At 35.8% G+C, this 12,620-nt stretch overlaps 1 protein-coding gene across 1 annotated transcript in view; it reads right to left on the minus strand.

Annotated features, from left to right (window-relative positions):
* Window positions 1-12,620, minus strand: part of LOC308351509 (multidrug resistance-associated protein 1-like) — a gene marked incomplete at its 5' end in the record, with an annotated part of 92,013 nt that overhangs the window by 39,839 nt on the left and 39,554 nt on the right. Inside the window, 6 exons of the mRNA XM_080817228.1 lie at window positions 1,170-1,332; window positions 2,871-3,038; window positions 6,043-6,219; window positions 10,230-10,356; window positions 10,952-11,018; window positions 11,112-11,196. Coding sequence (XP_080673354.1) covers window positions 1,170-1,332; window positions 2,871-3,038; window positions 6,043-6,219; window positions 10,230-10,356; window positions 10,952-11,018; window positions 11,112-11,196 — 787 coding nt within the window. The remainder of the gene's footprint in view (window positions 1-1,169; window positions 1,333-2,870; window positions 3,039-6,042; window positions 6,220-10,229; window positions 10,357-10,951; window positions 11,019-11,111; window positions 11,197-12,620) is intronic.

The raw sequence follows: 12,620 nt of genomic DNA on the forward strand, positions 1-12,620 counted from the left end.
AAAAGAGAAACATATCAACAAAAGCACTTTGTTTTTTTGATTTCACGATACTCAAATAATGAACTGTACAGATTCCATTATAAACTGGTTTCGTATTTTCATGACTTTTATAACTAGGTACAGTGTAAAGTGATCAGTGGATATGAGTTCATATAGGAAATACTGAGATACAGCTCTATATTTCTTCTGTTATCCTGGAATTATGAAGTAGTTAATTGATTTTATAGTCATTTCTCAATGGTATTCTGGGAAGTTATAGGACAAGGATTATAGAGGTCTATCTGAGAAAGCATCTGCATTTGGAAAAAAAGATGATGCATATAACACTTTCTTTTATTTCATTTCATTTCATTTTTGACAGAGAAAGACAGCAAGAGAGCACCAACAGGAGAAGCAGCAGAGAGAGAGGGAGAAGCAGACTCTCTGCTGAGCAGGGAGCCCAAAGCAATGCAGGGCTTGATCCCAAGACTCTGGGATCATGACCTGAGCCAAAGGCAGACGCTTAACTGACTGAGCCACCCAGGTGCCGTTATGCTTTCAAAGATGGGAAATAACTGACCTTTAGAATATTAAGCTAATACTTGACTTTAAACATCCCTGTGTCTTAATTCGGTAAGGATCAAACTATTTACATAAACATTTATAATCTTAATTTAAAATGGTGGGAGTAGGAGTATAGTAGCAAAAATTAGTAAGTAAACTCAATTGTTATCTCATAAAAGTTAGACAAGTATCATTCCCCTTTGTCTTTCCTCAGATTCCTTTTCTGTTTGTTCATTTCTCCTCCTCAGCATGCAACAATGTTTAAAATATTTATTACTTACTTGACATGGATTTATGCTCCCTGTTCTTAATTTTAAAGAAAGTAGAATATTTAGGACCATTATATTCTAGACCCGCTGTAGAGCTTATAAATCATCTAATCTCTCATTTCATAAATGAACAAACAGATCTTGGGGCATAACGTTTTGCTTAAAAAATCGTAAAGGAGCTTATTTTTTAGCTGATGTGTTTCCACGTATGTTTCTTTTCTAGAGAAAGGAAGGTGCCAGCTCCTGACTTAAGCGGAATGAATGAAGAAAAATGCATTGTAAGAAATCACACAATTAATGGGCTTTCAGAATGGCTAGGCATACTGCGTCATAGGCTTATTTTTCACTGTGTCTTACCTTTTTCTTGTTCACTAAAGGCCTGAAGCAAATTTGTGAGGTTTCTGGTTTTAGACAGCAGCTCGTGGTACGTTCCCATGTGTGCAACTCTGCCACTCTCCATTACAACAATCAGATCCATCTGTGGCAGAAGTGTGAGGTTGTGTGTCACTAAAACACGAGTCTGAAAAACAGAGTGTTTTATTCCTTGGGCTACCAAAAAAAAAAAAACAAAAAAAAAAAGGTAAAAATAATTTATTTTAAAGAAAGAGGTAGGGTTTTTTGTTTGTTTGTTTTTTACTAGTTCAGAGTGTAGAGTAGGTACCAGTTTAAGGCAGCATATGGATATTTTGCAATGAATGATTATATACTGTTAGACAAAAAGCAGACAAACAAACAAACAAAAGATTGCAAAGTGTTTTTACCATCTGGTTCAAGTATTCTTCATTCATTAAAAATGAATCAATTTCATAACAAATTTAAAAATTTCTCATCTGTTATTCGTGCTCACTTTTTAAAGGTCCTATAGCATCACAATAAAGTGTTTGATTCCAGTCATAATTCATGGTATTTCTTTTAAAGCCTTTCCATATTATTGTACACATTCACATAAAATTGAACCAGAAGTTTTTATCTTGGGCTCATTTTAATAAGTAAAGACATTTATCTATTATTTACTTAGATATATACTTTAACATTTTATGCATTTATTTAATGTTTGCCAGAGTGCCTTATATTAACAAATCTATAAATGCATACTATGAAGGAATGAGTATGGCTTTGTGGTCAGACAGACTTTTTAAAATCTCTGCTGTTCTTTTTTTTTTTTTAATTAAAGTACAGTTGCACACAATGGTACATTAGTTTCAGGGGTATAACATAGTGAGTCAACAATTCTACACGTTGTTAAAACCTCTGTTGTTCTTGGGGTGCCTGGGTGGCTCAGTGGGTTAAGCCACTGCCTTCGGCTCAGGTCATGGTCTCAGGGTCCTGGGATCGAGCCCCAGTCGGGCTCTCTGCTCAGCTGGGAGCCTGCTTCCTCCTCTCTCTCTCTGCTTGCCTCTCTGCCTGCTTGTGATCTGTCTGCCAAATAAATGAATGAAATCTTAAAAAACAAACAAACAAACAAAAACCTCTGTTGTTCTTAAGCTAAGCAACCTGTATCAAATCATTTTGAGCCTCAAGTTCCCTCATAGGTAAAACAGGAATAATGACAATACCTACTCAGAGACTTGCTATAAGAACTAAATGAACTAATTTAGTGTCAGACATGATATGCCCTCAGTAAATATTAGTTCCCTTCTTGGCCCTTTCATAAGAGAACTGAATCTTACTGCTATATTAATAATACCATAATTTTAAGTAAAAAAAAATCAGTAAAATAATACTTTTTTATGCAAGTACTATGTATGAAAATACCATTTTAAAAAATCAAGTAAACAAAAACCAATTCATTTTGACATACAAATCCCCCTAGAGTATGATATCAGTCTTTAAGGTAACAATCACATAAGTTATTGTCGGAGTAAACTTGGAAAAAGAAACTTCAAAAAATATTCATTAAAATTTATCTATAAAAAGATCAACATGACATCCCCTTTTTCATATGAAATATCACTACTTTACTTCAACAAATGAACAAAATGTTGGAATTTTAGGCACAATGGCATGCAGATTATGTTCCCCTTTCCCCCCAAAAGCGTTAAGTGACACCATGGCTACCTTGTTTTTCAAAATACCCGAGGACCCAATCACTTTCTCAAAAAGCTGCTTTCCAACATGAACGTCAACTGCAGCAAAGGGATCATCCAGGAGGTAGATGTCAGCCCCACTATACACAGCTCTGGCCAGACTTACTCGGTGCTTCTGGCCCCCACTTATATTCACACCCTAAATGGAGGAGGAAGAAACCAAGACCACAAATGTGTAAATCTGAAAGCACACACAGTGACATCCAATTTCTCTTCTGCATCATGGACAGAAAACAACTCAAGATTAACCCTCAAACCTTTCTTTATTAGAAAATCCAAAGGCCTAGCCCCCAACCACAATTTCCAAGTCCCACTAACTTGTGCAAATTAACAGCTATATACTTTCTCTTAACTGCTTGCTCTCAAAAGTAGATGCTAACAATTACGGAGAAAAGAATTTCCAATCCCCTAACTCTGAAAACTCATGCCTATGAAATATTAAATAAGACTTTTGGCTGCCAACCATATACTGACACCAGTGATCATTTTTAAATTGACACATGGAAAATGGAGAATAATAGCTAAATTGAGAATAATAGCTAAATTACCAAAGCAGTAATCACCATGTCCTTTTTTATTCTGTAAAAGATTAGTACAAGTCTTGTTGGCGAAAGTACAACTCTAAGAAGCAGGAATAAGGAATATACATCATTCCGTGTGAGAATTAAAGTTGACATGTACAGCCACATATAGAGAATTATGGGGCCAGGCCCAATTTACTTGATTTATTTTATATTTAGTGTTTACAGATCTAGCTTAAAAGCCCTCCTTACAGCATAGAACTTAGCCAGTTACCTCTAATTATAAAATGTTTTTTTTTTTTTTTTTTTTTTTTTTTGCTTTTCTTATCCTCCGCCTACTCAACAAATACCTCCTTTGTAGAACCATATTCTGGGTGCTACCCCAACACTTGGCATTCAAACATAAATGAAACTGAGCCTCTATCATGAGGAGGTCACAGTTTAGCAGGGGAGACAGGCATGAAAACACACATAAAGTAATTTGATACCTGTCCGTGTATGAATCTGTGTGTGTATGTGATTATAACAGCCCCAACTCATGGGTGTGTCATGAGCATCTAATAAGATGAATGTAAAATATTTACAACAAATCCAACATCAAGTACAGATCCAATCAACCTCGCTATTATCACCCAATCACTCCTCTCTCCAATGTACCCCCCACCTTGTCACTGCATATCCTGGGATTATGTAATCACCTTATTTAAAAACCGACAGTGCCCACATCTCATCTGCCATCGTCCATGAACAACAGCAAGTTCCTTAGTATAATACTCCTGCTCTTGTATAAACTCTTATTTCCGTACTGTCCCCACGTGACTGCAGCCTGCCAACCAGACTAGCAGACGCTAGTCTCCTCTGCTAGGGAGCCCAAACCCCCTCTTTTCAATTCCAAAGCTATTCAATCTAGGAAGTCCTCTCTGAAAGCAATCTTCCACCCAGTGTTCCAAGTAAACTGATTCGTTCCCTCCATCCCTGTCCTGGCGGTGCTCCATTTACTCATCCCATTGCCAGAAACGGCTATACACACATCAGTCTTCCTCACAAGACTACGAGCTAAATTCATCCTTGCACTCCCGGCACACAGACTGTATCTGACCATTAATAAATATTAATAAAGACAACCGATAATTTCGTTGGCAGAGATCCACTACACTGAAAAAAGCAGGGTGACAGCTCTCTTGCTCACCATTGTGTACCCCACAGCACAATAAAGGCATATAATACAGTAATAAATAATTGTGGTCAATTGAAGAATTCCAAAGGGAAAGATAAATGAAAGTGAAGAAAATTCTAAACAGCTGTAAGCAGACTGCCTTTTGAAATATTCAATTACATGTTTATTTTAAAGCATATCATCAGATTGGGAGATATTTAATAATATAAAGCAAAAGCTATAAATGGCAATAGTATTTATGCCTTATTAAATATATACTTTATATTTTGGAAATTTTTCTTCTTTAGATTCTTTTTAGTTACATACTATCAACTATTTCATATTATTAGAGATAGGCTTTATCAGCATAATATTCAATATATATTAACAAGTTTGAAGAAGTCACATTTCTGTGTAATTTTAGCTATGGTGCCATTTTTGCCTGCAGACAGTGAAGACACCAGAATAAAAACAGAGATATGGGGAAAAAATTAAATCTGTTTAATAACTTGAGGAAAGACATCTGCAAAGTAGCAGACGATGAGCGAAGCCAACGTAAATCTACTTAAAAGGTAAATTTCACCTCATTTCTAGATTTTTAAAATGTGCACTTGCTATAATTTTGTTCTCTATTTATCAATTTATATCAGAGGACTAGGAAACAACAGGGGGCCAAGGGTAAAAATGCCTAACAATGCTACGCTGACGCTCTTTTCAGAAATGCAAAGCACTTGGCAAGGATTATTTCCTCATCTTCACAGCACACATGAATCGCAGGCAGAGGCTGCTTTTGCATTCATGTTTAATTAATGGAGATTTTAGTCATGGGTCGGAGATAATCTCTGGGGGTTCATGCTTTGGCTCACGCTATCTTGTTTTGTTTTAACTCCAAAACACTGGGCAGCGTAATGACTATTCATTAATGCAATGAAAATAAAATAGAACAAAGACTATGGGAAACGAGATCCTCTTAAGCAAGAATGAGCCAACATGGAGAAGGCACAATGATGACAGCATCGTCCCTGAGCCTTTTTAGAACCTGGCCTCGGTGCCACCGCTGGAGACTGGGGCTCTGTTGCTGCTGTCCTATGCTTGACTTTGTGCACAAGAGACACAGAGAAACAAACAAACAAACAAACAAAAACAAAACTATCATTCACTTATTAGACAGTGAGCCAGCAACGAAAACAAAGTGCTGATGATCCAGTTGGTGGGCTCTCATTCCCCCGCATGGATCCTAACGACAGAATTTCCTGCTGATTTTAAATCTGTTTTCCAAATAGTCAATTATAGATAATTATTTGTCCTTAATATTGCCATCTCTTTCATAGGAATTCTGTAATGATTTTTTAAAAATTATAGTTGTGTGGCGCTCTCCAGGACCTCAGGAAAAAGACTATAAATATTTTATTAGCATGGCTGAATGGAGTTTTATTCCTGCATATGATAAATTATATTTTCCTTACTCTTTCTCCAATCTCAGTTTGATCTCCATTTGGTAACTGCTCCAAATCAGGAAGGAGAGCACAGGCTTCCAATACTCGCTCATAAAACTGCTTCTGCATGATGGAGCCAAAGAGAATGTTTTCTTGTAAAATGCAATTCTGAATCCAGGCCTGCTGGGCAACATAAGCCACAGAACCCTAAAAAAGGAAGAAATAAAAGAGATGCTCTTAACAAGGGAAAAGAAAAAGTTGCATGTACCACATTAGAGGAACATATTCAGTCCATGGTTTTGCTTTAACTTTAAACTGAATTTCTTTAAAAAAAACTAGGTGATTTCTTAAATGTAACTATATCCTCTTGACATTTTAATTTTATATATGCTTATTAGAGGCCTCTTCAAATGAGTTCCTTTGTGCTTATTTGTTTTCACTGTAGTTTCTATCAAAGTTCTCTGCCTCTGGTGGAGTTTTATGGAAGCAGAGGCTGAGTGTATTAGTCAGCTCCAGTCGCTGTAACAAGATACCACAGACTGGATTGCTTAAACAACAAAAATTTCTTTTCTCACAGTTCTGGAGATTGGAAGTCTGACAAGTTGTCGGCAAGGCTGGTTTCTTCTGAGGCCTATCTCCTTAGCTTGTAGATGACTGTCTTTTCTTGAGTCTTCACATGGCCCTCCCTCTGTGTGGGTATATATGTCTTAATTTCTTCTCCTCTTAAGAACATCAGCCATATTGGGTTAAGGCCCACCTTATTATATTTTAACTTAATTACCTCTTTAAAGACTCTATCTCCAAATACAGTCACATTCTTGGGATTAGGACTTTAACACATGAATTTGTGGGGAAACACAGTTCAGTACATAACCCTGAGCCCGGAGTGTGAGTTTTTTATTTGGGGGAAGGAAAAAGGTAGAAGGATTGGGTGGATAGAGAAGTCACACTGTGATCCAGATCCAACAAAGCCTTGACCAACCCTCTAGACAGATACAGAGTATTACCCATCAGAGCTGTTCCATGTTACTGTAAATTGGCCTGGCTTTCTGCCGTGTGGCCTCAGCCAGGCTGCTCTCATCAGGCCAACACTGAAGGAGCTGACTTGCTGCATGAACTCCCACGGCTAGGAGGCAAGCCCTTTCTAGATGGGGTATTTGGGTGGCACATCTCTATTTCCACATACTCACTGTTCCTAAGCTCATTTTCTGATGATTTTATAACTCCAATGATTCCTGAATATGTGACACTCTACGGTATAATATATCCTTTTAACTGACCCTTCTTTTCTTAGAAAGGACTTGCAGTATTTGAACTAGTCTTACCTTTCAGTCTGCCCCATGGACTCTATCTATACATTGATTTTAGAGAATTTATTTTGACTACTGTGCATTGTATAACAATATAAGACACTTAAAGTACTTTTTGACCTACAATCCTACGGATATGTATGTAACTATTAGCCTTTTGACTTCTCCAGGTACTTTAAAGATCAAAGATTAACTTTTAATTCTTTGTTGTGCACGTAAGACATGGAGTAGCTTTTGATCCCAAACAATATAATTCTGACCTGACTTGATTTTGAACACAAAAGTAATTGCTCTTGAATTGCCTTGCCTAGTGAATAACCTTTTATTAAAATAGTATTAAATCAATTCTCAAGTGATAGAGATTTTGAACACTTACGTATTTAGCAAGATAAGGGGAACAGAGGAAGAACACAGAAAAAAGACTGGAGAACAGGAAAAATGGTGCAAAATATAAAACAGAAACTAAATACTACATTGACAAGTACAGACTTGATGTGTTGGTACGAATGGAGCTGAAGAAGAGTTGATCCATTTTCACAGAGGTATAAATTTTTCCTTTAATTTTTAGAATAATTATTACTTCAATTTCATATACAAATGAAAAGGTGTTAAATGTGTTTTTGTTTCATTTTATTCTTAATAATGAAACCACAATAGAAGTTTTGCTAATTCAAAAACTGTCTTCCAATCTCTAATGTTCCATCATAGACTGAATACTGAAAACTGCATGAATGGTGCCTGGTGTGAACTTTTGATATTGAGAATGAGGAGACTGAAGGTTGAATGTTGTGATATGATATGCCTCCAAAAAATGCTCACATGAAACCCTGAAGAACAGAAAGATAAAACACGAAAGCACCTTGTAAATACTAAGTGTTAATGTTGTTGTTGTTGTTGTTGTTATTAAATTAGGGAGGATAAGAATGACAGTTATAAATTAAGGATTAAAAATGTTTTGAGGGGTGCCTGGGTGGCTCAATGGGTTAAGCATCTGACTCATGGTTTCGGCTCGGGTCATGATCTCCTGGTTGTGAGACTGAGCCCTGAGATGGTCTCTACACTGGGCAAGGAACCTGCTTAAGATCCTCAAGACTCTCTCTCTTCCTCTCCCTCTGTCTCTCCCCTGTCCTTCTCTCCCTCTCTTTAAAAAAAAAAAAAAAAAAAAAAAAATTGGGGGAAATAATTCAGAGTGTGACACCTCATATCCTGCCATTGCTCCAGACCAAAGAACTTCCTGAAGGATGAAACTGTCCATTATATTGACAGATAATATCCTCTCTCTTTCACAACTCTTCCTTAATATAAACAAAGGGTGTCCTCTCTGTCTTGTGACTAGTAACTGCATAGTTATGATTTTTTGCATCACTATGAACAGTTTCCTAATTTCAAACCCTCAAAGGTATCAGAAATAATCTTTAAATCTTACCATGAGAGCTTTAACAATCATAATAAAGATAACAATAACCATAAAAATTCACAGGGAGCTAGCTGACTCTGTGCCAAGAACCAGGCTAGGTTTTTGGACATTAATGCATTAGATGAAATCTAGAATTGATATTATTTTTATCTTGATCAATTCCTAATTATTTTTCAAGATCAAGTGAAAGGCTACCATATCTCTAATAATTTTTCTAACTCTTCAGTTTGTTTTTTTTTATATTTTGATTCATTTTTTATATCTGATTTAAAATTTATCATAATTGATTTTAGTATTCTCCTCACTAGACTATAAACTGTAAAGAGGAGGTATATCATGTTCATGCCTGTTTCCCTGGTACTAAGGCCAGCCACCTAGTATGTGTGTAATAACTGCTTGGTAAAAATAGCTGAAGGCACTCAATAAACGAAAATAAAGTCAATATGACAATCATATTTTTAAAGGATACTCTCTGGCCCAAGAGAAGTTACAGTCATCTTCAACTATAGACAAATGACTGACTGCAATCATCATGAAGAACAGAAGGTACAAAGACTGTACACTTAAGGTTAAAAAGTCATGTTATTCATTAAGTATAATCTTATCAGAAAAAGTCTCAGATACCATAGTTGATTCTAAAATAAGTAACAGTAACGCTAAGAGAGAAAAGAAAAAAGGACTAATCATTAGATGACTGGAAATCAGGAAAGATATAAGGATAAGAGGAAATACATATTATGAAGAAAAAATGATAGAGTTGGAGTTGATTCTTCCTAGAGAGAAAAACTGCAAAGAAACTGGTCTAACATCCATCGAACTCCTCCATCTTGTCAGAAATGAGGAGGGATTAGGTTAGTAGTTTACCTAAGAGCTAGTTAAATCTAAGGAAAAACTCAGTAGATGGTCTAGTGTTTCAAAAAAAACAACAGCTGATTAAGAACTTGTAGAATTCTTATTTCTATTCATTATTTTTTTATTCACTTTTAAGAATAGAACAAAAGGCTTGGAGTAGTCCTCTCTATAGTCCAAGGGCTGAAATTTAAAAGTATTTAAAAATAATATTATTAGTTTTCTGATTTTTTTTCTGGGTCAAAGATCCTACCCCTGAGCAACTATAAGACTTTTTAGAAATGTGGCTGTAATTACTTAGGCAACTTTGCAATGAATGATAATTAGAAACCAAATCAAATTAAAATATAAATCATATTAGTTTCTCTATAATTGGCTGCAATTCAGTTAATATCATCAAACAATTACCATAAGCATTCATACATGATTCACTAAAGTATTTGGAGGACAGAATGCTGTTACTAATCCATCCACAGCTAATCAATTTTTTGTGGAAATTGAGATGTTTGCTACAAACTAGAAATGCCCATTAAATACTTGCATCTTCAATTTGATTTGATAAATTCTTATTGACACTAACCATGTGCTGGCCATAGCCTATTACACTAGGAGATGTGGAATGAAAGCATTGTTGACTTTACCTTTCTTTGAACAACTCCTGTAAGTTTCTCCATTTCCCCCAGAATGGCAGAAAGCACAGATGATTTTCCAGATCCCACTTGCCCTACAACAGCCACTAAAGCTCCTTCTGGAATCTTTATGTTCAAGCTGCATGACAAGAAAAGGACAGAGATGATACAGGAAGTTCTTGTTACATTTTTAATGGTTTTTCCCAGATAAGTCAGAGCACTGAGGATCGTCCTTGAGATTGCTGCTATTCATATGATACTACATTATTCTATGAATACCCAACCTTCCAAAATACAAACAACAAATGCTGCAGTGGAAACAGAGGAAATGAATAGAAAACAGAGAGTTAAAAAAAAAATCCATAAAAATGGAAGGTATCTTGAGAGGTTTAAAAAGAACAACGACAACCTTGTAAATTTCAATTCAATATTGTCATCTTCTCTTTTAAAAATGCTAAGAAATGGGGCACCTGGGTGGCTCAGTGGGTTAAAGCCTCAGCCTTTGGCTCAGGTCATGATCTCAGGGTCCTAGGATCAAGGTCAGACTCTCTGCTCAGCAGGGAGCCTGCTTCCTCCTCTCTCTCTGCCTGCCTCTCTGCCTACTTGTGATCTCTGTCTGTCAAGTGAATAAATAAAATCTTTTTAAAAAATGCTAAGAAATAAAAATATGGAACACTACAGAATTCAATGCTAAAAAAATTTCTGTTTTTAATTTTTCCTAAACCATGACTTACTTTTTTAGTACTGGAATCCCTGTTTTATCCCAGGAGAAGGAAGCATTCGTAAAACCAATGGCATGATCTGAGAAGAAAAATAAATACAACGGTGCATTGTAGAGTCAATGATTTTCAACCTGGAAGTCAAATAAATATTGAATGCAGAGGAAATGCTGACCTCCTACATAGTTTGTTTCAATATTTTGAGGATGAAGCTCTTCAGTGTTGAGAAAGTCTTCCAAACGATCCAATGATACTCTTGTCTATCAAAATAAACACAGATGGAATTTATTTGGGGGTCAAGTAGAACTCCAATTAGAAAGACTTTCAGAATGATTAAAAATCTGTGATGCAAATTGAAGACAGTGATATAAATATTCAGCAAGCATAGCTTGAATTGTTCTAATGTTTATAAATAATTTCATTCCTGAAAATAAAGAATGGCTTCAAGAATCAAAGATCAAAACAGATGTCATTTATGCAGGAAGGTATGAGAAAAAGAAACAAAAATTCCTCCTTAACACTCTAGTAAAGACATAATAATTAATTAATAGTTATAGAAAGATTAGTTTTTTGTTTTTTTCATAAAGATTTTATTTATTTATTTGACAGACAGAGATCACAAGCAGGCAGAGAGGCAGGCAGAGAGAGAGCAGGAGGCAGGCTTCCTGCAAGCAGGGAGCCCAATGCGGGGCTCGGTCCCAGGACCCTGGGATCATGACCTGAGCCGAAGGCAGAGGCTTTAACCCACTGAGCCACCCAGGCGCCCCAAAAGATTAGTTTTTAAAAACAACATCAGAATTGTTGAATGAATTCAGCTTCTGAATATTAAACGATAGCTTTGGCAATAATAACACCGAGTTTCAGTAAAATAGCTACAAAAGTGCTTAGCTACAATTAGGATAAATAACATCAATTTTGTTTTCCTGAAACTGACTTACAAGAAATCTCTAGTGCATTTTTATTCACTCAATGCTAGAAGACATCTATTGTTAGTGGATAAGATGTAACTGGGCCATGGTTTGTTTACCAAGTGCATCATATTAGTATGCAGGGCTCATTCTCTTTCTTTCCTTTCCTTCTCTTTCTTTCTTTTGATAATTGCTCTCTGTATTTATTTAGTGAAGGCAGAAGTATACTGTTAGGAGTTGGAGAACACTTTGAGATACCAGACCTTTAGCTAGACTCTAATTTCAAAAGCAAAACAAAACTTATTCTAAGAATGGCATCTTTCTTCAGAGAAGAATGCTATGAAACAAGTGTTGTTACAGGCATCACATCAACAGTACTTCTATGCCCTCTGTTGGTCATTATTAGTAAAATGACAACAACAAAAAAGGTATCCTGTAAAAAAGGTGGATTATTTGGTATTCCCTATCTAATTAATTCTTTATTCAAATAATATACTATTATTACTACTATAATTTCAATATAATTAATACAATTTAATATCATTATTACTATTATAGTTACCATGAAGTAACTATAAGTTACTCTTTATTCAAATAATATAAAAGTTTTAAAGGCAAAGTCCTTAATCAAAGAGCTGGTTCTAATAAGCCAAGCTTCACTTTGTTTATGAACTCAGACTTAAGAAAAAGGATCAGTGGGGGACACCCAGGCAATCCAAACCAGACGTTCAAAAAATTTAACAGAAAATAGCAAGACAGAAGATTCAAGGAACTCA

Source organism: Martes martes (genome assembly GCF_963455335.1).
Source record: "Martes martes genome assembly, chromosome: 1".
In the NCBI taxonomy this organism is placed as follows: domain Eukaryota; kingdom Metazoa; phylum Chordata; class Mammalia; order Carnivora; family Mustelidae; genus Martes; species Martes martes.